The 27,835-nt window shown below is 39.0% G+C and overlaps 1 protein-coding gene across 4 annotated transcripts in view; it reads right to left on the bottom strand.

Moving 5' to 3' along the window:
- The window catches only part of TTLL7 (tubulin tyrosine ligase like 7), a 63,944-nt gene extending 36,809 nt beyond the window's left edge, over nucleotides 1-27,135 (bottom strand). For 2 of the 4 annotated variants that reach the window (XM_030455517.1, XM_030455515.1), the window contains exons 1-8: nucleotides 26,887-27,135; nucleotides 25,322-25,442; nucleotides 10,598-10,758; nucleotides 10,317-10,448; nucleotides 9,534-9,655; nucleotides 8,824-8,891; nucleotides 4,468-4,626; nucleotides 1,092-1,308 (exon numbers count right to left, since the gene is read on the bottom strand). In XM_030455517.1, the coding sequence (XP_030311377.1) occupies nucleotides 1,092-1,308; nucleotides 4,468-4,626; nucleotides 8,824-8,891; nucleotides 9,534-9,655; nucleotides 10,317-10,448; nucleotides 10,598-10,622 (723 nt within the window). In that variant the 5' untranslated portion in view covers nucleotides 10,623-10,758; nucleotides 25,322-25,442; nucleotides 26,887-27,135. The remainder of the gene's footprint in view (nucleotides 1-1,091; nucleotides 1,309-4,467; nucleotides 4,627-8,823; nucleotides 8,892-9,533; nucleotides 9,656-10,316; nucleotides 10,449-10,597; nucleotides 10,759-25,321; nucleotides 25,443-26,886) is intronic. The other 2 variants (XR_003987827.1, XM_030455516.1) reach the window with 2 other exon arrangements.
- Nucleotides 27,136-27,835: the final 700 nt, after the last annotated feature.

Below are 27,835 nucleotides of genomic sequence, written 5' to 3'. Positions count from 1 at the left end.
AAAAAATATTAAAAGCAAACTATTCCAAATACAAGACTAGAGCTCTTCCAAATATACAGTTTTACTGGGCTCCAAATAATACCTGCATTCTTCAAAGGAGCACTAAGAGACAGTCACAATTTTACGTGACTAGTAAGGAAAAAGGCTCTCTGTGTGTTGTCTATTGCATTATTACACTGTAGCACCTCTAAAAGTATATAGTATGGAAAAGAAAAGATAGAGTAGCAGCAGAGTACAGACTGAGGTGTAAGAAACTCAGATCTACTGATGCCTCCCAATGCTTCATATCTACTTCTTCCTTAACAGACATCTACACTTTGGTCAGTGCCAGAAAAGAGGGGTGACACCTCCAAACAGGGCAAGATGTTATAAAGTGAGTATGATAATAATGGTGTCCAAAAACTTCAGCCTGTCCCTTTACCATTTCTTGGTTCTTAGCAGTGTTTATAGGCAGCCTTGTTGTACCAACTTGAAGCTGTCAAAAACATAATCCCTTCCCTGCTGAAGCAGTCACTGACAAACAGCACCAGCAGGACATTCCCTCATGTTTGGGGACTGCAGTGACCTGGTCTTTATATCCCTGTTTTTCTGTTTTCTGCATAGGCTCCAAACACAATGGCTGAAACACTGCAAGATCCTCAGAAGCTCTACACTTCAGGGATGTTGAACTATGACCTAGCAGGAGATAAACCTTATCCTCCCCTCAACTCCACCCCAAAATGACTCTCAGATAAATATAGAAGTCATGAAACTGTTCTTTAAGTGACCTTCTTTACTTGGTTTTTTTCTGGGTTGAATATCAATACTTGAAATATTTTGCTTTCTTTCAGGAAATACTTAAACTTCTCAGCATGCATGCAAAGTCATATAAAAGTTTTACACATAAGCAATAATATGGCTATACTTGGGTTTTGATAGGAAAGCATCAGTTAAATATCTTTCCTTTCAATTTTTTCTCTTCAGTGACAATACAAAAATTCAGCCAGATGAATAAAAAATTAAATCTCATGTCATAATTTTACCTTCTCCAAACACTGCACAGGTAAAATTCTACATCTGTAAGCAATAAATTGGAGTGAACTCTCACTTACCAAATTTGAGTCACTGGGGGGATGATACTTTTCCGTGCCCATCCTCACAAGTCCATCATGATATAAAAATACCTTCAGTGGATCACAGGAGGTTACAAGAATATAGACACGTAAATCAAACTTGTAGCCTTCCATAAGGAATGGTTTGTCAAGATATTCCTGAACAATCAAGTGATCCTGAGCTTGTAACTTTTCTCCATTTCTTATTAGAGAGATCCTGGTAAAAACAAAACAAAATTTATTTTAAAAACATGGAAGTCTGACATTCTTTGAAATATATTTTCATAGAATCATAGAATCATAGAATCATAGAATTAGCCGGGCTGGAAGGGACCTCAGAGATCATCTAGTCCAACCCTTGACCCACCGGAGCAGTTGCTAGACCATGGCACTGAGTGCCACATCCAGTCTTTTTTTAAATGTCTCCAGGGACGGAGAATCTACCACCTCACCGGGCAGTCCATTCCATAGCCTAATCACCCTCTCCGTGAAGAAATTCTTTCTAATATCTAACCTAAACCTCCCCTGGCACAACTTAAGACTGTGTCCTCTTGTCTTGTTGAAGGTCGTCTGTGAAAAGAGTCCAGTTCCCACCTCGCTACAGCCTCCTTTCAGGTAGTTGTAGACAGCAATGAGGTCTCCCCTGAGCCTCCTCTTCTTCAGGCTGAACAGCCCCAGCTCTCTCAGCCTCTCCTCATAGGGCCTGTGCTCGAGTCCCTTCACCAGCCTGGTTGCCCTCCTTTGGACCTGTTCCAGGACCTCTACATCCTTCTTAAACTGAGGGGCCCAGAACTGGACACAGTACTCGAGGTGTGGCCTAACCAGCGCTGAGTACAGGGGAAGAATCACTTCCTTGGACCTGCTGGCGACGCTGTTTCTGATACAGGCCAGGATGCCATTGGCCTTCTTGGCCACCTGGGCACACTGCTGGCTCATGTTCAGTTTCTTGTCAATGCAGACTCCCAGGTCCCTTTCTGCCTGGCTGCTCTCCAGCCACTCTGTCCCCAGCCTGTAGCGCTGCATGGGGTTGTTGTGGCCAAAGTGCAGGACCCGGCACTTGGCCTTGTTGAACCTCATCCCGTTGGAATCGGCCCAGCTCTCTAGTCTGTCCAGGTCCCTCTGCAGAGCCTTCCTGCCTTCGAGTTGGTCCACACTTCCTCCCAGCTTGGTGTCATCTGTGAATTTGCTGATGATGGACTCAATCCCCTCATCTAAATCATCAATGAAGATGTTGAACAGAACTGGGCCCAACACTGATCCCTGGGGGACACCACTAGTGACCGGCCGCCAACTGGATGCAGCCCCGTTCAGCACCACTCTCTGGGCCCGGCCCTCCAGCCAGTTCCTAACCCAGCACAGGGTGCTCCTGTCCAAGCTGCGGGCTGACAGCTTTTTCAGGAGGATGCTGTGGGAGACGGTGTCAAAGGCTTTGCTGAAATCCAGGTAGACCACATCCACAGCCTTCCCCTCATCCACCAGACGGGTCACCTGATCATAAAAGGAGATCAGGTTGGTCAGGCAGGACCTGCCCTTCCTAAACCCGTGCTGGCTGGGTCTGATCCCTTGCCCATCCTGCAGATGCTGTGTGATTGCACTGAGGATGATCTGCTCCATAACCCTGCCAGGCACTGAGGTCAGGCTGACGGGCCTGTAGTTTCCCGGGTCCTCCTTCCGGCCCTTTTTGTGGATTGGCGTGACATTCGCCAACTTCCAATCGTCTGGGATGTCCCCAGTGAGCCAGGACTGTTGGTAGATGATAGAGAGAGGCTTGGCGAGCTCTTCTGCCAGCTCCCTCATCACTCTTGGGTGGATCCCATCCGGTCCCATAGACTTGTCACATGTCCCATGGTCACCCAGCTAGGCAGTCAGGCTAAAGTTTACCTGAGATAGAGACTTACAGATCTGATTTGTAGGGTAGAGAAAATGTGTCATTCACTTATATGGCTTTTGATTTCCTGTCCTTTATGGTGCTTCACTGGATGAAAAAAGGCAATGAGCCATTTCAAAATAACTTTCTGCCTCCTTTGACTCAACAATTTGTAGTAATGGGTTCCCTCTACACTTAGAAATTGTTTGGCAGAATGACCAACCTCCACCTTCTGTGATTATTCCTCCCCAAGCCTAAAAATAGGCTTCCAGTCTGTCTTTGTGACAACTTCTGCCCAAGGTACAAGTTGGAAAGAACTTTCACTGCCAACAGAACCTGAGATGATGTTTCCAAGGCAAGACACTGATTGGTACAACTAAGAACAGCATAGAGTAAGCTCAGTATTTCTGTATTCCAGTTTCCCCACATCAGAATGAAAACTGGTTAACATAAAGACCCTTACTACACAGACTTTCAAGTATCTGTAATAGCTCACATTTTTCAGTCTATCATTATCAACACTGAATTCCCATAACTTTGTTGCCTTTATCTTACCCTCTATTATTTATGATACACCTCAGTGTTCTGGTGATGAATACTCCTAATATACTGAAGTATTATCCAGGCATTTCTCTGAGCTATGCTGCTACCTTTCATTCTGAGCTTATCTTTGCCCTTTTCAAGACAACTTTAAAATAAGGTAACAGAAAAGTCTAAGGGCTTTACTTATACAGTAATTCTGATACATTTTTAATTATTAAGAGCTTTACTATATATACTGTATTATCCAAATTGAAATTATAAGCAAAAAAATGAAATATCTAAAAAACAAGAACAAAGTTAAGAATGAAATTACAAAATTTTACTTGTGATTTTACTGTCATAGACAAAGCCATTAACTCAACTGCAGGGAGTGTCCCAACTCTGGCATCAGTGTCACTTCCTTCCAAGAGTATTCCTCTAGCTGCATCCCCAACACTGTATCCTCTGCTTCTCCTACACCTCATTGCTGCCACTCTTAAATATGTGTCTCCCTGACTGGCTGCAGTGTTGGTACTCAAAAAGGTGCTTGAGTGGGCTTCAGAGCTGTGGAAGATCCTGACCTTCCACATATGACACCTCTGCAGTGTCACCACCATCACCAAACCCCTGCCTTTTATGCCCAATACAATCTCACCCTGGTAAACCTAACAGATTAATAAATATATTTGACAAATTTGTAATAAAAATGATCATGTTCTTAAGAATTATTTGACCCTCATCAGAAAATGTATTCTTTAATTAGATCACATTCAGAAAATTAAAGCACCACTTCCATTTAGCTTTTTATTTTAGCTGTTTCTGCTTGTTAAGCCTTTGTCCAATACTTGAACTTTCTTCTGTTGTCTTATGTTCATATATAGCTTTCACTACTAACTTGTCTCTAATACACAGCTTCTGTTAATATTGTAAACAGCACTGGATTTTGCCTTTAACAGGTAAGAAGGCTGAAGTTAACATGAAACTTACCCATGTCCCATTGCACCATTAGCTGGTTTGACTATGAAAGTTTTCTGTCTACGTTTCTTCTTCAGTTCTTTTACATAGTTCTGAAACTGTGTGTATTCTGCTGGGAAGATCCATGTTCGAGGAATAAAACTATACTCCTGAGGCTGACTCCTGATCATTCTGCAAAAGAGTGTGACTCAGTTAAAATCTTTTAACTACTTCAATGTATCAAAGATGTATCCTCAGGATTACATGTTAAAAATATTTGACAAGGAAACTTTTTTAGCAAAATGCTGTAATATGACAGCAAACTTCTACAGTTGTTCAAGAATAAAGAGTTCTGTAACACTTATATGCATATGTTAAGAACAACAAAAAAAACTATCATGCATTTTTGCTTATTATTTTATCATATTCGTTATGCTACTGGCATTCATCTTATTTCTTGGCATCCATCTTGCTCCTGTTAGAGCTTTTGTTCAGTCACTCAGATGGTTTAATGCTATTTCTATTCTTAGAAATATTAAGCTTATTATTAAACTTACAATAGAGCATGTGATTGTAGATTGTTTCCTATCCAATAGATTCACGGATTCTTAGATTTCTATTTGATTTTTTTTTCCTTAGTAGGAGTGAGCATATTTGGCAAGTTTCATAACGTTATGTATTGGGGGATGTTTGGGATGAAGTCTGAGTTTCTTCATGGATGCAAGAAATATTAATAACAAGGACTGAATTCAAAATTAGAATTGAAATTTAAGAAGAGTTTTTGTTTCTTTCTAGTCTTTTGAAGTAATTTAAATACTAAGTAATCATAGTAAATACATTTTGACTCAGGTCAAGCAACCAATCATGAGCTTCCAATCCAGGGCAAAACACAGAAGGTTGGATTCATGTTTGTATGTTGGTACTAGCATGTTGTGAGCACTTTATTTAGTCAAAATAAAGCAACACAAGGGGGGGGGGAGAGGCGAAGAACTAGGAAAAAAATAAAGTTAAGATATCATAGGGAGCAATCTCTGAAACTGAATCTGATTAAAGGATGCAGCAAGGTCCTGATCTGCCAGCTTTAATAGCTGTGGCAGCTGAGCTGGTGAGCATATATAATTTTACAGTTCTATTGTCTAAATGCAGTAAAGACAAAGAGAAGAAGAAAAATGGTAGAGAATTAAGTTAGTAGATGTTTCCATCAATAAAAGCTGTGTATCTGGCAGATAGAAAGGATACAGCCACACCAGATGCACTGCGAGCTAGTACATATGGGTTAGTTTTAAACAAAGTAGCTTTACTACTGACTTAACACTCAAGTTAGGGAAGCAATGAGGACTTGTTGGTACTATGCAGACTGGTATACCATAGCTCCCAGCAAAATTAATTTTTTCTTTGCTGAGTTAAATACTAGTGTAGCTAGACTGCTTCAGGTACTCACAATGCCTGAAACTCCATACATAACCCCATATGAAATCAGTTTGGGTAACTCAAAGCTACTCTGTAACATAGGGCAGACACATGTAAAATACAAATATTCACTGACCAACAGAAAATGAATGGTTGTTTAAAAGGAGATTAAACGGGAAGCTCCCCAATTTTGATTATTTTTTTAATGGCACTGTAATTTAATTTTAATATTTTTAAACTAAATATGGGTTTAGCTATACAACTTTTGTAAGGGAAACTAATAGCATCAGGATGAAAACCAGACAATACCATTAAATTTTACATTTCTACTGAGCCAATATAATTTTCCTTATGCAGCATGAGACACTTTTCCTTTAAGTTGCTCAAATACAAATGGAAAAAACAAAGCTGCCATCCACATCTGTAAGGCTAGGCCTGTAGCCAAGCCCTAGGGGTATAATAGATACCCTGTTTAGCCAACTATCCAGCAAACACTCTACAGAAACCACAATAGCTAAAGTAGTCTTGAAATACTGCACTAGGTTCAGTGCTTCTGCAGCTTCATTGTAACTACTGTTTTTACAAATCTAGTTTGATAAAAGCCACGAAATATTCACAAAAGTTTTTTAAAACATAACTAGATATTACAATTCATTATTAATGCATAAACTAATCTCCATCAGCTCAATGTTTACAAATGTTACCTTGCTAACTGAGTAGCTTATCTAGACAGAAATTATCCCATTTTTAGACACAAAGCAATCTCTGTATTAGCTTCCAAGTTATTTATTGTGCATAACCTGAAGTGTTACATGATAAAGACTTACAGGTTTCATACTACCTAGTCAATGAACAGAGCTTCATCATATTCTAGATACATCAATATTTTTTGTGACTGCAAGTACCTAAGTTCTTTGTGCCTTTTTCTATCTTATGCATAACTGCATAGACTACAAACACTTCATAACATGAAGCAGAATACTTCACCACTGTTTACAAGTTCTGGTCAACAACAAAAGAATTCAGCTCTGTTCTCTGTTCAGCTCCTTGGTCCTATTAAAAAATGGCTTAAGAACATCATCAAGTAGTGTGCAGAATCAAGACCTATTCCATGACAATAAGCCTATTTTTCAGCACATCTGCTATGCACTACTGTGGGTAACAACTTCTTTATTATGCTCCTCTACTCTTTAGCCTTTTCAGTCCTTATCAGGAGGTCTGAGAATTAAACAGCAAGTTATTGTTCTTCCAAGTGCTATTTTAGCTCACCAGTGGGGCCAGACTATGTTCTTGTTTGTTGGAGAGCTTTCTGTGCAAAAGAATCAAATGTGTTAAACAAACCATGGGTCACTAAAGACATGGATTGTCAGTCTAAGAAGGTATGTTTCACTCTCTAGGTTTCAAGACCTTCTTATTTTTTTTAAGCTTGAAAGCAGGTTAGTGGATAGGTATGGATGAAAATAATTCCTGGTCAATGATCAGTTTACAAACTTTATGAGCATGAACAACAAAGATGCTGCAAAACAGAGCATCTCATACATGGGTCTGCTGACCTTCCTATTCATCCTATACACCTTCTACCCCACTTCCTGTATTAATTGTGTAACAACACTCGTCCTTTACATGAGATGTCACTAAAGAGACCACTTACAGAGATTAACATCTGGCTGGCCTTATAATGGTGCCTTGTTTTTCTTTTTTCTGTGTTCTGATTATTCCCCTTGAAAACAACACTTGTGTCTCCTTTTGTTCCCAGTTACATTCCTACTTCTGTTCCATTCTGTGTCCCTACACTTCTATGCTGGGTTTTCTTCTCTTATATTACACACACTACATATTACACTCTCTTCCATACTACTGCATGTGAAAATCACATTGTGCTGTAATCCAGAGTGACAGCATATTGGCTGTATTCCAGAACTGCAATTCTTTCTGAAGACCATTTGCCTCTCAGCCTGGCAGACTTTTGGTCAATTCCCAACATTTCATAAAATAGAAGGGTGAGATCACAGTAACAGCAAAGGTAGAAATAAAAGAAAAAGCAGAGTCTAGAAGTCTTCACTGTTTCTCATCAGTTATTTCATGAACTCTCAATGGTACAAAACTCTCAGCATTCTGAACAAGTTAGCATCAGGAATAGAAAAGACTGCATGCATCAGGAAAGCAACAGAACAGAATTAATGCCTCTGCATGTGCTGTCACTATGTCTTTACTTAAGAGTTTAAGTCTGGAAGGAACACTGAAAAGTGCTTGCGTAGCATGTCTTGACACAGGGAGTTCTGGCCCACACCTAGGTCATGTAAACACCACAGCAATGCAGGCTATAGTTGCATCACAATAGTCATATACATTCTACATGCTATGTGTTGTAGTCACAAACCAGTAAAGGAAATGGAAAGGGAGGAGATATCACACTCAGTAAATGAATATACGAACATAAACTGCTCTGGTAACAGGAAATGAACTGTGGGGAACCCAGTAATTCTACTAGGGTAAAGAAACAAATAATAATATAATTAGACAACTGAGCCCCTCTGACTTCTTATCTTAACAGTACCATATTTCACATTTTTTAAATTGGGTGTACACGAAAATATAGTCATTATTTTAAAAAATAATATGCAACCCCGCACTACTTATTTGTTTCTTTTCTACCATTACAGGATATATGCCTGAGTATATTATGTAATAAGTGAAATATAAAATACTGTAAGGCTATCCTACACTCTGCAATGTGCAGACAGAGAACTGAACCCATATAATTTTCTACAAAAATCAATTGGAGAGATAGAGTAGCCCACTCCCTATAATACAGATCCAGGACCAAAGTCCAAGTTATCAAGGAACTTTGGAAATTATTCTTGGTCTTCTCATAGCCTCTCAGTGAAAACAAACGAATCTTAAAAGCAACATTTCAGTACTGCACTGCATTAAATACTACAGCTGAAAAACTTCTTAGTATATTTATATAAAGATTACTTAGTCATGTTTCTTGCCAGAAAATCCTTTCTGCAGATCTCTCCCATTCCTGGAAAATGGTTGATTCTCTGAAGAAGGAGAAAAAAAGGAAGAAACTTGGTACGTTTTAGTTTTTCTCTCATACCTAATACAATCATTTATAAAATTCAACTGCATGCCCAGGCAAATATGGTGTCACATACAAAATATTTTAGATAATCTCTTACATTATATGTATTCTTAGAAATATTGAAGATCCTGCCAGTTCTATTCTCACCCAACAACACGACTATGCCCACTGATTTAATTTCAGACATTAGACTATCATATTCTTATTCACAAAGCTACCTAGGAACAAAGAATACTATCACAAACTAATGGTAAAAACAGTTATTATTTGCTCATAGAAACTGTGGAGGGACATCTGCTTTTTAAGTCACTGCTTAAAAGATAATGAGCAACTTAGAAATTATATTTTGCATCTTTTTTTTAAACTCTGATCACTTGCAACACCCAATTCCACAGTGATATGAACAAATAAATCTAGAATACACAACAGAACTTTAAAATATGTAGTAGTATAGCCTTACTGCTAGCTGGTTGGTGGTATTTTGTCCCTTTTTTTTTTTTCCTCTCCATACAAACATAACTTATGAAAAACTAACATTACTGAACACTTTGAAGCAAAGCAGTTTACTGAAGCATGTCAGAAATTCTAATTTCAACTCTACCTGATAGTTCTGAAGTTCAGCAATCTTTTCCTGTTGCACAGCAGAATCACTCCATATAAGATTAGCAGTTTCATCTTCATCACGCGTCTTCACAAATCCCATTTCTTGTATAACTACACGTACTACAGAGAAACCACATACTTAAGGAATATTTTTAATTTCTTAAATCAATTAACCTTCTAAATCCAAAAGAATCCAGTAAGATTTAAAACGTTTCCCATACTCAAGCCCTTATCCCCAGCAGACCAGTGACAAGAATTCCTCCTTAGTCAATGTACAATAGTTTCAAAAGCAAACACATACATTTTTAAATATAAAATCCAGAACTGATTATGTGCCAGGCATAACTCAGGTTCTAGGAGACAAGATTTTTCTGAAGTAGTCCCAAGCATCAAAATACAAATCAACAGTAGATTATGTTGAGAAACCTCTGTATAATGATCAGAGTATTTAACGTAAAATTTACACTGTTGATCTTGCAAGGCTTTAAGTAAACTTCCACACATATGTAATTCATAATCAAGAAGGCTGTGGAAAAACCTTCTAATTAAGTTTTTTATTTCAAGGCCTTTCTCTGAGCAACAAATGGAGAGCAATAAATGCCGTGTTCAAAGGTATCCACTCAATGTTACAAAAAAAGCACAATGGCATCTTAAAAAAGAAAATCCTTTGGAAATGTCTCACTGTCAGCTTGATACAAAAGTCCATTAATTAACCCCAGTATTTAGTAATTCAATTCCATAAATGGCTATTAGGATGAAAACAAAATATGTAGCTTCCTACCAATTTCATATTTTGTGCCAGCAACATTTGCAGTTATGACTCCATTTTTCTTCTTCTTTCTGGCTTTTCTTTTAATTGTGCTTTGGTAGGGTAATTCCGAACTCAAAGTCAGAGAAGCAGTCCCATGGTTATCTTTAAAAAATAATGTTGTAACAATCAACATCTTTATATCTCAAGTAATATAAACAAATAAACCAAAACTGCAAACATTAACTCTGTTGCAACTTAGAGGAACAAGCCTACTGAATAATTAAATAATGAAACATCTAAGACTAGCATACCTCCTTCATTAGGCAAGGATGGCATTATAACCTAAGATAAGTGCAGAAGCAGAGCCCAAATTCTGTTCCAAGTTCTAAGAAAAGATGAGTTCTTTAAAGCTCCAGTCATATCATTTCATTCTCTGGCTGTAGCAAATATTAGTTCTGGAACTGATAGATATCTGTATCAAAAAAAGATAAGAGGTAATTGTATTATAAAGAAATCCTGGAGGGAAAAAACCCAAAGAAAACAATAAAAAAACCCAAAAAACCAAATATGGAAATGCTTTTAAAGACAAGTCGAAAGTAAAATTTATTTTAAAAGGTTGATCAAGTTATTGTAAATACAATACATTATTCATTACAATTTAATTCTTTTGTTTCTGGTGAAAATAATTTTGCAATATTAATTTTCAATGAGATTATATTAACCCATTATTTTTGGTTTTGCATGGGAGATTTGGGGCATAAAAATTAATAACACTGAATTCAATCAGTACTGCAACCTTTTATCTCCACTAAACTCACTGAATTTATAGACATTTTTAATGATATTTAATTAATAATTTTAAATCAGACACACAGTATTATGTGATTTTAGGTACCAAATGGGAAATAACTGAAATCACCTCAATAATCTTTCTCCATTTTTCATTTTTCAGCATTTTTAAAGCAGCTGTCCAATAATCATTTGGTAACAGAGGACTGTCTGGGCAACTCCATGACACAACAGACATAATTTCAAAGTCACTTTGGGCTGGCAAGTATCTAAATTGTCATAATCTATGATGAGTAATTATGTGCATAAAATACTATTTTTCATGTCTACACCAATGCAAAATCCCAGGTGTTCTTCCTCTATGAATATACTACCACAAGTAAAAATCCCACATTAAGAAGTGTTTTAGGTCCTGCTTAAGCATGTAAGAACAATGGGCCGAAACATTAGGGAGAAACCCCAGGAATAAAATTATTCTAAACACACTACTACACGACTTCAGGCATGCAGCGCTGTTGGAACAAAGTCTGCATGTAAACAAATGCTGTCTTTGACAGGATGCCTCAAACATATCTATGAGTTTTCAAAACATACACAGTGGAAGTTAAAGATTTTTAAATGCTTTCACTTCTTCTTTTAATCACATGTGTGCCCACAGTTCCTTACACTAGCTTTAGATTAGTTTATATTGGCACCTGCGGTGACTGCAAAACTTATTTTAAACAGCTTTATATAGAGCACAAAGAATTTCTTCTGCCAGAGGTGCCACACTGCAATGCCACACACCCTGACAGCCATGAGCTCCCTTATGTCTTTTACTTTTTTTGACTTCTAGACAGCAGAAATATCCCCAAAGTTACTTCATTCTCTGACCCAGGTCCTCCCTGGGCACATTTTTCTAGCTCACATTGCTTGATCTGTTATTATTGCCCAGCCCAAAACCCAGGCAGAGCACAGCTATATCAGGCACACTGAAGGAAAAAGGTGTCCAGCACAGACCACTGTGTGGGCAGCCTCTGCTGCCCCAGTGGCATTGCCACTCACAGGGCAAAGCTTATTGCAGGGCCCATTGGATCACCCAACACCAATGGCAGCAGCATTGCTGGCTTATGATTACATCAGATTCCAAGTCAGTTCTTAAAAATGTGACCAAGTTTTTACTTATAAAAGAACTATATCTATGATTTCCATTCAGTTACAACACTGGAGAGGTATCTCTGTAGTAACCTGTCTGAAACACCTGTTTCTAAGAAATTGCTTTTAATATCATAGAAGTAAGTGTTCTATTTCCTACCTAGGACTGATGGAGAATGCTTAACCTTGGCAAGTCACCTATCAGGAATCTATAAATTCACACTCAAGGCAGAAAAGGATTGAAGTTCCTGCTGCATAAACCATTTCTCTCCTAAAATTGTGATATACACAAATAGCTTAAGGTTTGTCGCTGACACTGTTTAAGGTTGGCTGAACAAAAATGGTTACCCTATACATGGAGAAAGATTTGTGAAGAATAAATGAATGCATCTGCACCAGGTTAGGATTTTCTTATACATACAAGTACTTCAAATAACTGTTCTAGGGATAAAAAAAAAAGATGAGATGTTATCTTTACAGTTGCCTGGCAAAGGTATGAGAGAGCCAGAAGGAGAGATACACTGCACACAGTCCTGTCCTAGAAAGATGAAGAAGAGAAAAATAAAAATTAAAAAAAAAGAAATTTATTCCAAAGAACACTTGAATAAATGAGATTCTTCAATCTAACTTGGATCATATCAGTAACTATGAAACCACTACTGTGTACCCTAATAAAACCAGACCAGATTGCACATGCACGATTGAAATGGATTTAATCTAATAGATTTAAGTATTAAGAATTGTAGAATCATTTGCTATCAAAATATTTCACATTCCAAAGCAGAGACAACACCATCACTCAATGCACTGTTTTCCATGTGAATCTCCTCCTTCCTTCTAGATACTGGGACACTACTGGTGACCACCTTGAAAATCTCCATGGGCTATGTATGTGCTTAACTTTACATACATGAACTGAAAATGTGACTTCATCTCTTAAGCCATAGCACATACAACAAGACCTCTCAAAGACAACTAATCTTTCTTAAGTGTCCTTGTTTTTACCTAGGTGAAAGGCCACACAACCTAGATTGTCAGTTTTAACTTCCTGCACACTTTGTGTACACACAAGTAATCACTCACCAACAGTGGAGTATTTTAGAATAGATTTTAAAACTAGCAGGCTGCTATCCTCTGAGCCCATCAGTGCAATTCACTCAGTGCTGTCAAAAGTGTCTGGAAATGCACAGTAGCTGGGTAGAAATCCTCAGAGCTCTTAACATAAGGAGCTTTCACTCTGAAATGGAGACACACTGAAGATACAGTTACAGAACTTGGCAGATGACCATAAGGATGCAAGGACAACACCACATTGCTGCAATTCCCACTCCTCAATGAGCTGGGAAATTAAAATCACAAAAATTTCACAGAAAGATTAAAAAGAAAGAAGTGAAAATAGCCTTCAGAGCATTGACCTAGCAAACATTTCTGAGTTCTATTTCTCCAGTCTGACCTAAATAATTAACTTTTTTATTTTCTTAAATATTAAGAGTGGTAAAGTTCGAATACACCACAGTGAGGGGTTTGCTCTTTATTACAGTTATACAAAATTATCATCTACCATTGATCTGGAACTAAGATGTAAAGGCAGATTCAAAATGAAATTGAGACATCAACAGAAATTATAATAGAGAAAAATGCTTTCTTCACCACGACCCTTAAATAGGAAGGTAATAACAGTATGCACTAATTAAATTGCAGAATTAAAAGCATCATAACCTTTCACAATCTTTTAAATGTGTGTCTTGACAAAATGCATGTTTCCTGCTACAAACAAGCACAGCTGAGCAGTTTTATTGTAGTATGCCAAAAATACAACTTGGTAGCAACTTCTCACTCCTACAGAGAAATTCTAGATGCAAAAAGCAATCCTTATTTGGAAACTAAATGTGTCCAAGTGAGAAGCTTGATTTTAAAAGGCTACCTGTCAGGTGGCTTAAAAATGCATGCACGTTATGATTTGGTTCAAAATATTCTGAAGTCAAAGGAACCTGATTAATTTCAACAGTCTTTGCTCTCACCATCAAATGAGATGAGATGTTTATTCAGCAGCTCTTTCAGATAAAGTGAATATACAGAGTTCCCAGGTGTTTGATTTGCTAAACCGACAGCTACAAACCATACAAGAATACAAACAGCACAATTAACAAAACTTAGAACTTTTTAAGCTGTAAAACAATTCTCCCAATCCCAAGTATTTTATCCAAAGGGACAGCAATTGTATAACTTCCAAAATTTCTCTGAGCTACCAAGCAAACTACTCAACCAAACAAGCCAACCTAGGGAAACAGAACTCTAAGAATCCCTAAGTTACAGCTACTTTAGTGTGAACTTAATTTTACAGCTGCTGTTACCCACTCCAGACCCCAAACAGTGAAGGTCCTAGATTCAGTCTTAGCCTTCTTCAGCACAGCTGTTAAAATAAACGTAATTTTACAATGCCTCTTTAGTAACAGTGAAGGCACAAACCATCCTGACTTTCCCAGCTCAATTTAAAACACAATGCAAAACAGTTTGCTAAGTTGTGCACCTGTATCTTTTGCTGGAGGACATGGAAGGTGTTATCTTGGATGGCTGGAGCATGGTCAGAAGAGAACCCTTCAGTGCCAGCTCCAAGGCTAAGCCTTGAGTGTTGATACAGAGCCCTGGAAACTCTGCAGTCTCAGCTCACGGGAGATTCTCTTTTGGCTTTTCCTGACTTCACACTTCTCAGCTTTGGATTGTTTTTTTCGTTGTTTATTATCACAAAAGGGCTACAAATTAAGTATATATCTGTGATTCAGAAAACAGGAAATGTATTAGAAGCTGTTAAAATGGTGGAAATGTCACAAGATAAATGTTTCACAGGAATTAATCATTTCCTGTTTGCAATAAACAGAGATCAGAATGGGGCACAGAAGTAGTGCTTTCAGCCTTGTCTTGAAGCAATACTGCTTCTTTTTGCATTCACCCGTTGTCTAAAAGGAAACACCAAATCCTTGGCAAAATTTAATTCAATGTCAAAGCTTTCAACGCTGAAGATTGATTTTGTCTTTTAAAAATGACCTCCAAAGTGTCTTTCATAGCAGAGCACACAATGTGACTATCTGTTGGCTCATTCTCACCCTTCAAAAGCCCTTTCTAATGTGATAACATAATTCTGACTGCTAGCAAATTGAGCAGTATAGAGTTTCATAGTTGTGTTCTGAATATTGACAGATAGATAGGGCTGTCAAAGAAAACTAAGACAGAATTACAGGACTGCAATTTTAAAAGACAATGTTTGAACCTTTTACTGTCCAGTAAAGCATAGGAAATACATTAATTCACAAAGCAAGCGAAAATCACATTTGACTTATAAATCGATAATTCATAAATAAAATGCAGGGAACTTTTAAAAACATTATTTAGCACTTATAATGGCAAGGAAAGCATTGACAAAATAGCCCAAACAACCCAAAGTGCAACCACTTTTCTATACAATAAAAATCTTTATTTCAAAAAAGATGTATCTGCATCGCTTGCTAAAAAAATTAGCTTTAATATTCTACTCTCTGTCAGCAAAAGGTATAGACAATGCACAGGTCTAGTACCAATGTTCACCACTTTGACAACTGTTGGTAACACCATTAATCTATCAGCAGGACAGCATTTCACTAACTCAGAACAGAAAGTATTCCTAACCCTTGACTACAATAAGTTCCCCTGAACGTTGCTGAATTGAAACCCACCTTTATTTATTTTATCTACCTCAGCAATCTGCTGTAATTTAAAATAGCATAAGAGTGATCCAGGCATTTTCAGCCTAGAAACATTCAATGCCTTAAGAGTACATTGGCCACATCTGCTCTGCAAGAGACAGCCAAGTGGCATGATACCTACTGCCCATAGGAGGGATGAAGCACCTCAGATGAATTATTCCCTTTAAAATAAACAGCTGAAGGACCCTTGACTGAGTTGTCTTGGGGACCATGACTGCAGGAAGCCATGCTGACTGCCAGACTGCCACACACCAAGGGCTGATGTTCTTTGTGGTGAGACAGCCATGGCTGATAATGAGAGAAACAGAGATGATGTGCACTAATGATTATGTGTAACAATGGCATTGAAGACTGACATTAACAGCATGGCTTTGGTATAGGAAAGAGTAACAAGGGAGAGTTAGAAGACTAATTAGGTTGTGGCACCTATGGGTACATTTCTGCTTTAGACTTTGAAGCGTGCCATCCATGCTCTTCATTACAGCATGCTGACATACACCAACATTTATCACAGAGTATTTTAAGCTGTGTATACCACACCCTAACAACTACTGGAATTAAACTATTCCTTTGGTTTTCTATCATTCAATTCTCAAAAGATTAATTTCCCAGCCAAGGGCTAGAGATCTTAGGAATCAGCCAATAATAAAGAACAATTTAACATTTTACATAGCTGTCCTTGTAAAACAGAAAAAGTTTGAGAATGTAATGAAGCTGCTATGTTTGCAACGATTGCTTAAAAATATGAAGTATGCTCCATTATATCTTATATTTTGCAGGCAAAACATTCATAGATCTATTTCAGCATCTCTAGATGCATACTGCAATCATCACACATGGCCCACAACAGTTCTGATTGAGAATTACATCATCCTAATTCACATGCTGCCACATAACAATGTTTTCTAGTTTAGTAACAAGGATAACACTCCCACAGAAGCCACAAATACAAATTGGCAGACGTTAGTTTGCAGTTTCAGTACTTGATGTGAAAAACATTAAGCAAAAATCGGGCCCTGACGAAGCTACTGAATGCACTCACAAGAAACATCCATTCAAAGTACAAGAAAGTTGCTCATATACAATCAACAATCATTTATCATATTACACTGACATGTCCAACCACTTTTTTTTAGCTCCACTTAGAATACTTGTATGGTTGTAGGAGGGCTGGTAGATCTCTAAGATTTTAATGACTATGCCACGAATTTCTACTCTGTAAAGAATGATAAACCAAAACACTTGCAGTTGGCCTACACTATTGCTAAGGCTACTGAAACCAACACTCACTGCTAGTAATGTTTTACAAACAGCTGATAAAGCCAGCCAGCAGTTCTGGCAGCTACAAAACATTTCAGCAAAAAAATGCTTTCCATACCACAGCTTAGTACTTGGGGCTCACTGAGGTACCACTGATTTTTAAATACTTTTGCAAATTAAAACGAGAAAAATCAGCAGTTTCAAAAGGATGTGAATCCTCAGAAGCTTCTGTAACTGGAACTGACCCAATTTACAGAAATTCCTTTAGAAGGCTGGATTGGCTCCCAACAATGTGTCATGCTATTTTTATCAATTGTAGGCGATTGAAATAGTCACTATCCTCATCAGTAATGAGATCAGACTCCAGTACCCTACTCTAGGAATATTTCATGTATATACTGCTCACCTGTAGAGAAATACAGCATGAAGTCAGAAAGCCTGGAAAAATAACATGCCTTAAATATTGACTCTAAATTGAATACTTTGAATACTCAAAGCAAGAGAGAAAAATGTGCAAGTGCATCAGACTTCATACATACTAGGTTTAATTTTTACTTAAAAGCATGAAGCATGAGAATAGCCAACCAAAGTTATTTTCAGTATATGCTTTAACTCAGAAGATCAGAATAGCAAACCATCTGAATGACAGTATTACTGATGCAACTCTGTAGTATTAAACATTTTATTTACTGAATAATCATACATTGTCCCTGAAGTACAGAGACCATACTGAAAAGTTTGTACCAATATCCCAAGAAGAAGTCTGTACCATCCCAAGTCTGTACCAATATCACAGTTAGCTCTGTCCTCATCCATCTTGATCAGCTCATAAAAAGCAGCCCTTAAAAGCAATTGGCTCTGGAGTGTGGTTTTTGTGTTTCGTTTTGTTTAAAAAATAAAAAAAGTCACTGTGTGTTGGTTGAGAGCTATGCTTGAGAAATATAGTGAAACAAGAGTCCTTAACCAGAAGTTAGAGCAGTGGGATATTCAATTCATTTAGCAGGGTTCTATTTTGATTTTTCATTGCTTTATTCTAGTATTTTTTAAAAGGTGTATTCTTAATGGAGAAGAAAGGCATGAACTGACACAAACACATGCTGCCTTCAAAGTAAACTGGTCTTCAAATATTCAAAAGAAACAAATATATTAATTTCTTATTATGCTATAGCAACAGACCACCACGACCAAAAGCAAAAATTGACTGAGAAGGGATTTACACATTTTTTTTAAATCATCATGTTACCCAAGGCTGGAAATTATGTTTACTGGTTTGTGCTTTTGACTTTTTCCGATATGTCACACCTTTCATATTTTTTGTAGCCAGCAAATATTGTATTTACCTGATGACTATAGATAAGGAAAAAGAAATGCACCAAAATGAGACAAATTCATTTACAAATATAAAAGTATAGAGAAATTATGCCACAACTATGAACCAGAAGAGTAAATCTGTCAGTAAATGTTTAATACAAACAGTGCTAATAAGAATGAGAATTAAGACCACTGATAAACCAAATACATAAATGGAGAACAAACTGGGATTCCTAGCTCATTATTGATGCAGGACTCTAAGTAAATTATTTCACAAATATGAAACTTCTTCCCAATTTTTAATCCTCCTTTGACTGCTCAAAGGAAACTTTTTTCCTAAGAAATTTTCCACTTCCATCATTTGGAAGAAATGTAAAGAAAGTACAAAATCTGTTTTAAGTCTACAGTGTAAATGAGATGAAACCATATGCAAAAGGATCTTTCCAATTGCCCAGTGAAGTAAATAGAAATTTTTCTACTGACTTTTGTGGACTTTGCATCACAGTGTTTCATTTCCAGAACAGCTCTGCTGGTGGCACAGTTCAGGAATATGATTAAGACACAGCCTCTTTTGGTAACTATACTAACCCATATCTCATCTTCATCAAAACTACATTCCATTTAAATCAAACCTCCAATATGGTAGAGATACTGCTAAAAATTACAGTTGCCTCCAAATTTCTCTCTCGACAAAGATTTTGGGCTTCAGGTAATGCTTTCTGAACCCCTCAGCTGTCTAACGTACTTCATTGCTCATATAAGACTAACAGGGTCAGAAAGAGGGATTGGTATGGGATTACAGATAGAGCCACAGAAAAAGCTTCATTTTGTTCTCCAGAAACACTTTGTCTTGATAACAGACCAAGATTTCAGAAGATGTTCCTGAAACAAGTTCTCTGTATTATAAGGAAAGATAAACTGTAAGCACAAGGATAGATCAGAAAGAACACACAGGTGGGTAAGAGGTCCAAGAAACCTGTAAAAAGAGCTCATTCCAAAATACAGGGGGTGGACAGAATGCATAAGCATTCAAAGTGAAGGTTCAATTAACATAGCCTGCAATAGAGAGCAATAAAACAAAACAACTTAGCAGCAATATGTCACAGGATGATATATCAAATTCTTCTGCATACAAATTACCAATAAGAGTGCAAAATGTTTATTTATCATGGATTTAACTGACAAGATTACATGCTGCAGAATAAACAGTCATTCTGCTCCCACTGGTGCAGAAACAGATTTAAAATAATTCTGCAGTAGAAATAACAAAATTAAATCACTTACCATTAGTGCTGCATTGAAAAAACTATCTGAATAATCAGCCTTCTGGAAACAGATTTTTTTCTATCAATAATTGACAGCTTATACAGTTTCAGGAAGTGCTGGTACCCCAGGGAAAGCCAAGCTGCAGCAGCAGCTCCTTCCCATTTAGCCTATACCTAGCACTTTTTAGATCTGTTATTTAACCCCTTCTAGCTATCTTCTCCCGCTGTTTTGGCTGAAAAAATAAAGTCATGATACACATTATATGAAAAGAAAGCATTATTTCCCACTTTACTTAGAGTGTGACATGAGCTGTGGGAAGAAAGTCAGTAGGATTGTGTCATAACAATAAGGTAAAGAGAAGTAAAATCTAAAAGCAGAAAATGACTCAGTGACTGGAAAGGAGACGTGAGGTACCATAAGTAGAACAAAGATCTCTCCAAATGGAGAACTAAGAGGTCAAGACCACAAGAACATAAAATAGTAACAGAGAAGTAACAGAGAAGTAAGCTAAAGAAGATGAATAGTTCATAAATTGCTATAAGAAAAATTATTATGATTCTCTTCCAGCCTTGGACCAGTGAGATTCAGGTTTTGAAATCAAACCTATTTGGTTTCAGTGAGGCCAGGACTACAAACTTACAGAGCAATTTTTAAATTACACACAATCTTAGGTGAAGTGATGGAAAGAGAAACATTACTTCCTTTCCTAGGATAACTCTTCCAGCAGTATTCTGCATTTGCATTTCTTTCATTTTTGGGGTTTTTTCCTTTTACAGTGTTCATTAATATCTTCTTCTGACATCATTTCACAGGATGACTTTCCTTTGTCATATTATTTTTCTTTTTCATTAAGACTGGTCTGATCTGACAGCTCAGCACATTTTACTAAGAGTGGACTATGGGCCACAAAGGACATCAGACAATGAAACGTTTAGAAAATTCTTTTATTCAAATGGGTTATTTCTCCTTATAGGAAAAAAAATGGTGAAAACTTGGGAGAAAAACTTGGATGAAAACTTGGAAGAAGTGAAAACTTCTCACACACAGAAAACACACATTCTTTTGTGTCAGTTACACAGCAGTCAGGCCCATTGCATGTGCTAGGCAACACTGACTGCACTGCTGCTGTCCCACCTCTACTACAAAGATAAAGTATTGTAGAGAAACAGATTCTAGTATGATGGAGAAAGACATCAGAAACTGTTTGCAGACCTACTGGCTGTAATCACCCTTCAGGAATGACAGATAGAATGAAGCTGGGAGCAGAATACACAAAGGTTACAATATACATACAAGGCATTTCCTCATCCTTCTTCTCCCCTTAGTTTATGCATAGTTAAGAGTAAGTGTTCTCTCTGAACCAAGGAGAATGTTGCTTTTGCTTCTGCTCTTTGAAACAAGGGGAAACTATAGGAGGGAACTCAGTGCAACCAGCGGAGACAATTTTCTGTGGAAGAGAACAACTGGTAGTGAAATTTGGGCATCCTTGCAGAATCTTTTCCTAAAGGTGACTTCTCCCTTTGGCTCCTCATCAGCATCAACTGGACCATTAATGTGTTATCCTCAAACAGTTGGAACAGCATCAGGCACACATGTCCCACAACTGACTGAGTGGTATTTCTTCTTTATCAGTGAAACTAAACGGTGTGCTGACTATCTGCATAATTCCAAAACACCTACTCACAAGAATGTATCTTCTTTTTTATTTTCATTTATCATAAAGTTAATTTAATTTTCTCAGAAAATATGAACAACTTGCTTCCTATATGTGTTTTCATTCCTGGGTGTTGCTTTTGGCAGAAAGGCTACAATGGCCTTCCATTTTCTCTTCATACCTAGAGGCAGCAGAGGAAAGTAATATATTGCCTTTTCTAAGTGACTTCTTGGGGTCATAGACTACATCATTTTTCAACTGACATTCAGAATTTAAAATCTAACTCTTTATTGCTCCCTCACTTTTCTTCTATTTCCTTACTTGTGGATGCTGCACTGGATCAATATCCTACGAGATTCCCAGCTCTACTAAAGGTCTTGCAGAATTCCAAAATAGATAACTGTCTCATCTTGCAGTAACACTTTATTTCACTTACTGATTATATATTCTTCATCTTAAAAGCATCCTTTTCAGATAATGCTTCTATTTTTAAAACTATGCAAAATGTACCAAAGTCATATTCTCCCATCACTCTTGTTCATTTTTAAGCAAAAAATCTTATGCAACTTAATGTCTAAACATCAATGCTCACTAGTAATTTGTAGTCTTTCAAAGACTTCATGATGACAAAGATAAAAAATAAACCCTGTAAAAAGCCATATGAAATAAAATGTAATTAAAAGGGCGGGTTTTTCCTGAGGGAATAAACTGCACATCTTTCAGATCTCTTTCATCAATAATTCATATGAAGTCTTTTAGCACATTACTCCCACCCCCATCCCCACCAAGATAAGCTTGGAAGGATAAAACAATATAACAAATTCACAGATATTTATTGTTCAACAGAACACTAAACACATGAGAACTACACACAAAAGCAACGAAAATGAAGACTTCTCTCATACAACTCTATTCTATACTTTCAAGAAATGTCCATTCTGAGCAAGCAAATAAGAACTATTTCCCTGTCAAATCCCACAGTCTTCTGCCCTGTCAGTCTACTCTTTTTTATGCTCATAAATAAATGTAAAGCTTTGCCTCTTCACCTGCATGAATTCAGTATTAGGCATCTGATCTCATTTTCTCATGCTATACTCCAATGCTTCCACTGCACCCTATGGGATATCACTGTGCTGGTTTTCAAGTGCTAAAAATAAACCAAACATATGTCAAACCAAGGACAAAGTTGGAAGGAAACATACTTTAATGTAACCAAAGAAGAATATATTTAGCATTTTGCTACTGAGCAAGGATGAAAATATACTTGTCAACACATCACTCTGTCTAACTGTGAAGCCCACACTTCACTCAATTCTTTCTGTAGCATTTAGTGTACAGGAAAATTGGATTTGGTATTTCTTCTTAAGAGTGGTATGATACTGCTGCTGACCAGAAGGGCCTTCTGAACCACAGCATAAAGCACTTCCATATTTTTAAGCAGTTAGTTTTTCTATCAATTTACAGTAATGCAGCCATCTAACATGCATTTGAGCAGTGGTGCACATTAGACTTCAATCTGGAATCTTTCCAAAACCAAGCACAAGTGTACATGGGAATTGGCACGCCACTTAGTCCACAAAAAAGAAACTGAAAAGTGAGCACTAAGTCAGAGTGCTTTCTTTTGTATTTCTTTCATCATTATTGTTAATTTGGGCTCTCCTTAAAGCAGTACTGTTTCTTTGTTCCCAGAGATAAATGCAGAGCACAAAAACACAATTATATTCTTAATTATTGCCTCTGAAACAAAGATATTTTTAATTAATACAAATATTTTTAACATTTTTTAACTACTTGAACTTATATTTTTAAGACTGGGAAAAAAAGTATTACAACTATACACAGTAGACTTCATTTTGGAAACCCTGTATTCAGTTTAAAACTGATATTGAAGGTAAAAACCATTATGGATGCTCTGTTTAGCCTTTTAAAACACCAAACCAAGTACTTGTTCTGTTTTAGCTTGTTTCCTGGGCAATGGGATTCCAGGGAAGAGCAAAAAACATAGACGAGTAAGTATAAATTAATGTGGTAGTCATTTAAAACCATTTTGTACAGCTGTATGAATATTTAAGAGAGAAAGCAAGGAAGAACACTAGGAACTAGCAAAAAGCTAAGACAGAATCTGTAGGTTACTGCATCCACCACCATGAAGAAGAGTATCCAGTAGACTGAGGCACTAAAGAACTTCTTGGTCTGAAAAACCTCCTGGCTTCCAGAGGGATGTTACTGGGAAAGAGGAATATTTATTCTAATACCCAACAGATTCAAAGCTGCCTGCTTCAGCATGTCAACTTCTTTTCTCCAGTATCCGTTCTCAAATACAGATGATTCTCTTACCCATCAGTGTAGTAAACATCAGTGAACTTCATTCTAAATCTAAAATCTATTAGTATTTTAAATATTAATGTTAAAAGGGCTTATTGGTTCCAGTAAACTTCTACCGCAGCTCGTAATGTCTGCATAAAGAGTAGACACAAAGTACCGTTCTGGCAGGGTTTTAGGTAAGCATTAATGAGGCTCTAAAGAGCTTCCTCATGCTTAATAAGGGCCATTTGAATGCCACTGCCCTAAGTCAAATGGCCCCTGTTAACTTCCTAGGCGTGTAAAAAGCAGGAGTGCATCTGAGGCTAAATATTCTAAACTTCACAAGGGAAAACCAAAATCTGCTGATATATCCCCCAATACATATGCTGTGGTCCTTGCAATGAATTTTGTTAATTTTGACAGTTTGTACATCTTTCAAAAAAATACTAACTCCCCTTATCTTCATACAGACTGTATCCTTCTTTCAGGAAAATACAACTATTCCCTCCTCAGATCATTACAGAGTCACTTTGTCAGCTATGGATGATGGCAAAACCTCATCAAAAATGTAGAAGACTGACTGACAAGCATTCATCTTTTTCTTCAGGGACTTCAGGAATACAAAGCCTACCAATGCAGTTCAGTGTCTTTATGATTTAGAACTGGCCCAAAAGTCACAACACTTCAAGGAAGTAATAGCACTCAAAATTTACTGAAGGTTTGCATGAACTTACAGGTATGAGAAACAAGCATTGTCAATTTCAATAAGCTGTCTTTCCACTGCTAAAATTGCAGCACAAAACAAATACAGAATAGTATCTCACATATAAAAAAATTATCTTACAACAGATTTTTCAGACTAAATTTTTAAAAAAGACAAAGATTTCTAAAAGTAGATGCAAGATAGCTTGGGAAATGTTACCGGTTTCTCTATTTGAGACATTAAAATTTCCTTTCAATTTTCTTGGTTTTTTTAAGGATTTCCATTTTTAAATTAATAAAGTGTACTCGGTTTGTACAAGACTGGAAGTATCCATTTGGAAGTATCTATTAAATGCAACAAAATACTCCTTAATACAGCACTAAAACATAGGTGGGGAAAAAAAACAACCAAAGAAAACTAACAAACAACACCCCCCCCAAAAAAAAAGACCCCAGAACATGAGAAAATACAGAATTTTGAGAAACCACTCATCTGCCACATGTATTCGACAAAAACTTGTAAAACTTGTAATAAATATCCACAGATGGAGATTGAAATCAAGAAATCATCTCTCAGATTTTTTTTGATGCTGACAGTTCAGAGTAAGCACATTCATCAGTCAGCATGAGTCTGCCACATTTCACCTTCAGAAATATACTTATGGTTTTCAACATCAACATATAGTATTATAAAAATTTTAGAAAAAAATCCTAGCTATGTAAAAGATTGCAAGATGACACAGATTTAACTGCTTGTTGACCAATTAATCTCCTAGTTCCTCAGGCTTGTTCACAATTCACTGCCAAATTAACACCATCAGCTTTCAAAGAGCCTCAAATTACTAAAATGATTGCTAAATTACTGGAATAATTACCTAATAACTGCTGACAGGTTTGATCTCCTGGCGTCTTCTAACATTCCCCAACTGGTGGGCAGATCCTTAAGAAGTATATGGAATGTATCCAAACCATCAGAAACAGAAAGGTGGTGTTTTTCTTAAAAAAAAAAAAAAAATTCCCTGTGAAAGAAATCCATATTCTTTATGAAATACCTTATCTAATTTTCTGAAACTTTGTAGCATTAGCCTTCAGAGAATCTGGCTTCAAAAACAATACTTTCATATGTTAGTTTAGATATTATACTTAGCATATAGACAAACATGGGAACAATAACTGCTTCTGTAATTTTTTTTTCAAAGCAGGATTGACGTATATTTTTTTCTATTAAAAACTACACCCTATTACTTAAAACAGGGGCAAAAGCTTCTAATGGTGTGAAGCCACTATGTATTTTAAGATAGTCCGTAGAATCCAATTCCCACAGAGAAAAATCTCTTAATTGTGCAAACAACCAGCAGGATTTCTCCGAGTATTATTTAGATAGGTACCAACACCCTAGTACTTAAAATTACTGAAGGATTTCGACAGAAAAGTATACTGAAGGGGAAGGGGTAACTTGTTTGGTTAATGGATTAAGAAGTAATATGTGGTTTTGGTACTCAAAGGCACAAAACCGATCAACTCTGGGACCTTAAGTCAGTTTCATAGAGTTTAGCAGGATGGTCAAATTCCATCATCAATTGCATTTCTGTTTGCTGACAATTATGTGTGATGGGTTTGATAGCTGCAATTCAGAAAAGATCCCACAGATTACAGACTTTCAACCAAGCACCGAAAGCACATGGGGACAGTTGGCTTGCATCTCTAGAGATTTAACTTGTTCTACATTCTAGGCTCCGCTGGGTATCACGGCAAGCAGACGATCCCATTTTAACCTTAACCGCCTGAGAAGGGACCTGGAGGTACTTGCGGTCCGACCTGCACATGCGATGGACTTCGCATGCAAAAATCGGGGAGAAGCGGGGGTGGAATTAACATCTTCAGTTCTGAAACACCTCCGTGTTCCTCATTCCTCACATTGCGACACGCACGCCCTTCCCGTCCCCTCCCAACACCAGGGCTGCCCCAGCATCCAGGAAACTTCCCCAGGGGCCTCTGCCCGCTGGAACCGCGATGCCCGAGCCCGGGGCCGCCTTTGCGGGAAGATCTTTACCGCAGTCCGCACGCCCTCAGGCCGGTCGCCCGACAAGCTGCAGGGGCTGGCGGCCCTTCCCCGCCTTCCTGATCGGGAGCATCGCCCCGAGCAGACGCCGCTCCGGCATGGCTGGAGGTGTGACCCGCGCCCCTCTCGCTGCCCGGCACCCCTGCCCGCTCCCCGGCACCCGCAGTCCCCGGGCTGGGCAGGGCTGCCCTCCCCTGCCGCTCTTCCTTCGCGGGCGGGGATGCTGAATCACCATGGGCAGCCGCTCCACCGCTTCTCCCCGGGGACGGCGCTCCCGCGCCCCCCGCAGACCGCAGCCCTGACCCCCGCGGGCGCGGGCGGCGGAGGGCCCAGAGGCGGCGGGTGAGGCGAGGCGAGGTGCCGCTCTCTCATCGTTACCTGTCGGGGCGGAGGGTGGAAGGCCCCGAGCACTGCGGTCCTCCCGGGCGGCGCGGGGGTGCCGTGGGGCCAGGCCGGGCGCAGCGCCCTGCGCCTCACGGACAGCGCAGCGAGGCTCTCCCGGCCGGCAGCATCCGAGCCGGCGCCTGGCGAGCCGGGCACTAGCGGGAGGAGGAGGAGCGGGAGGTTACGGCGGGGAGCCGGGAGAAACCATTCCCCGCGAGGGGGGCACCGCCAGCGGCAGGCCAGGCGGGGCGAGGAGGACGGGTCCTCCCACACAGGTACGTGCGAGGAGAGCGCCTGAGGAGAGAGGCGGGCGGTGTCCGAGGAGCGGGGCGGGCGGCGGAGGCCAGCGCCGCCGGGACACCGGTCTCCCCCCGCCCTCCGCCGATGGGAGCGGCCCGCGCTGTCTCTCTGCCCGAGGACGCGAGCAGAAGACCCGGCAACCGCGCGGGCAGCGCCTCACCCGCCCCGACCGGCCCGAGGCCGCCGTGAGCTGGGGCGCGACCGCCTCTCTTTGGCCCCTCTGAGCCGCGCCTGCCGGCTGCCGCAGAGCGGGAGCGCCTGGGGCCTGGCTCAGGCTGAGGGGAAGCGCCTCAGGACCTCTGCGGAGGACTGTCCTGAGGAGGGGAGGAGGTGCGCACCCCTGGCCGGAGAGAACCGAGCGGGCACCGCCGTGAGATGCGGAGAGAAGGAGCCTACGCGGGCGCCCTCAGGACTCGGAGGCCGCAGGCACCTCCTGCCTGTCCCGGCGGCAGCGGCGGATTGCGGCGAGGCGGGGGGAGGACTTGCGGCAGGGCGGGAGCGCGGGTGCCGGCGGCTCTGTGCGGACAGAGAACCGCTTTGGGGCTCCTGTCCTCACCTGCAGAGATCTCTGCGGCCCTGCCGATGTATCCGCGTTTTGAAACTGTATTTTTGCCCTTCCCGTTTGGTCTTAAAAGCGATGTTT

This window comes from Calypte anna, chromosome 8 (assembly GCF_003957555.1).
Source record: "Calypte anna isolate BGI_N300 chromosome 8, bCalAnn1_v1.p, whole genome shotgun sequence".
Classification (NCBI taxonomy): domain Eukaryota; kingdom Metazoa; phylum Chordata; class Aves; order Apodiformes; family Trochilidae; genus Calypte; species Calypte anna.
The sequence above is the reverse complement of the archived record's forward strand: the minus strand, read 5'-3'. Positions and strand labels throughout refer to the sequence as shown.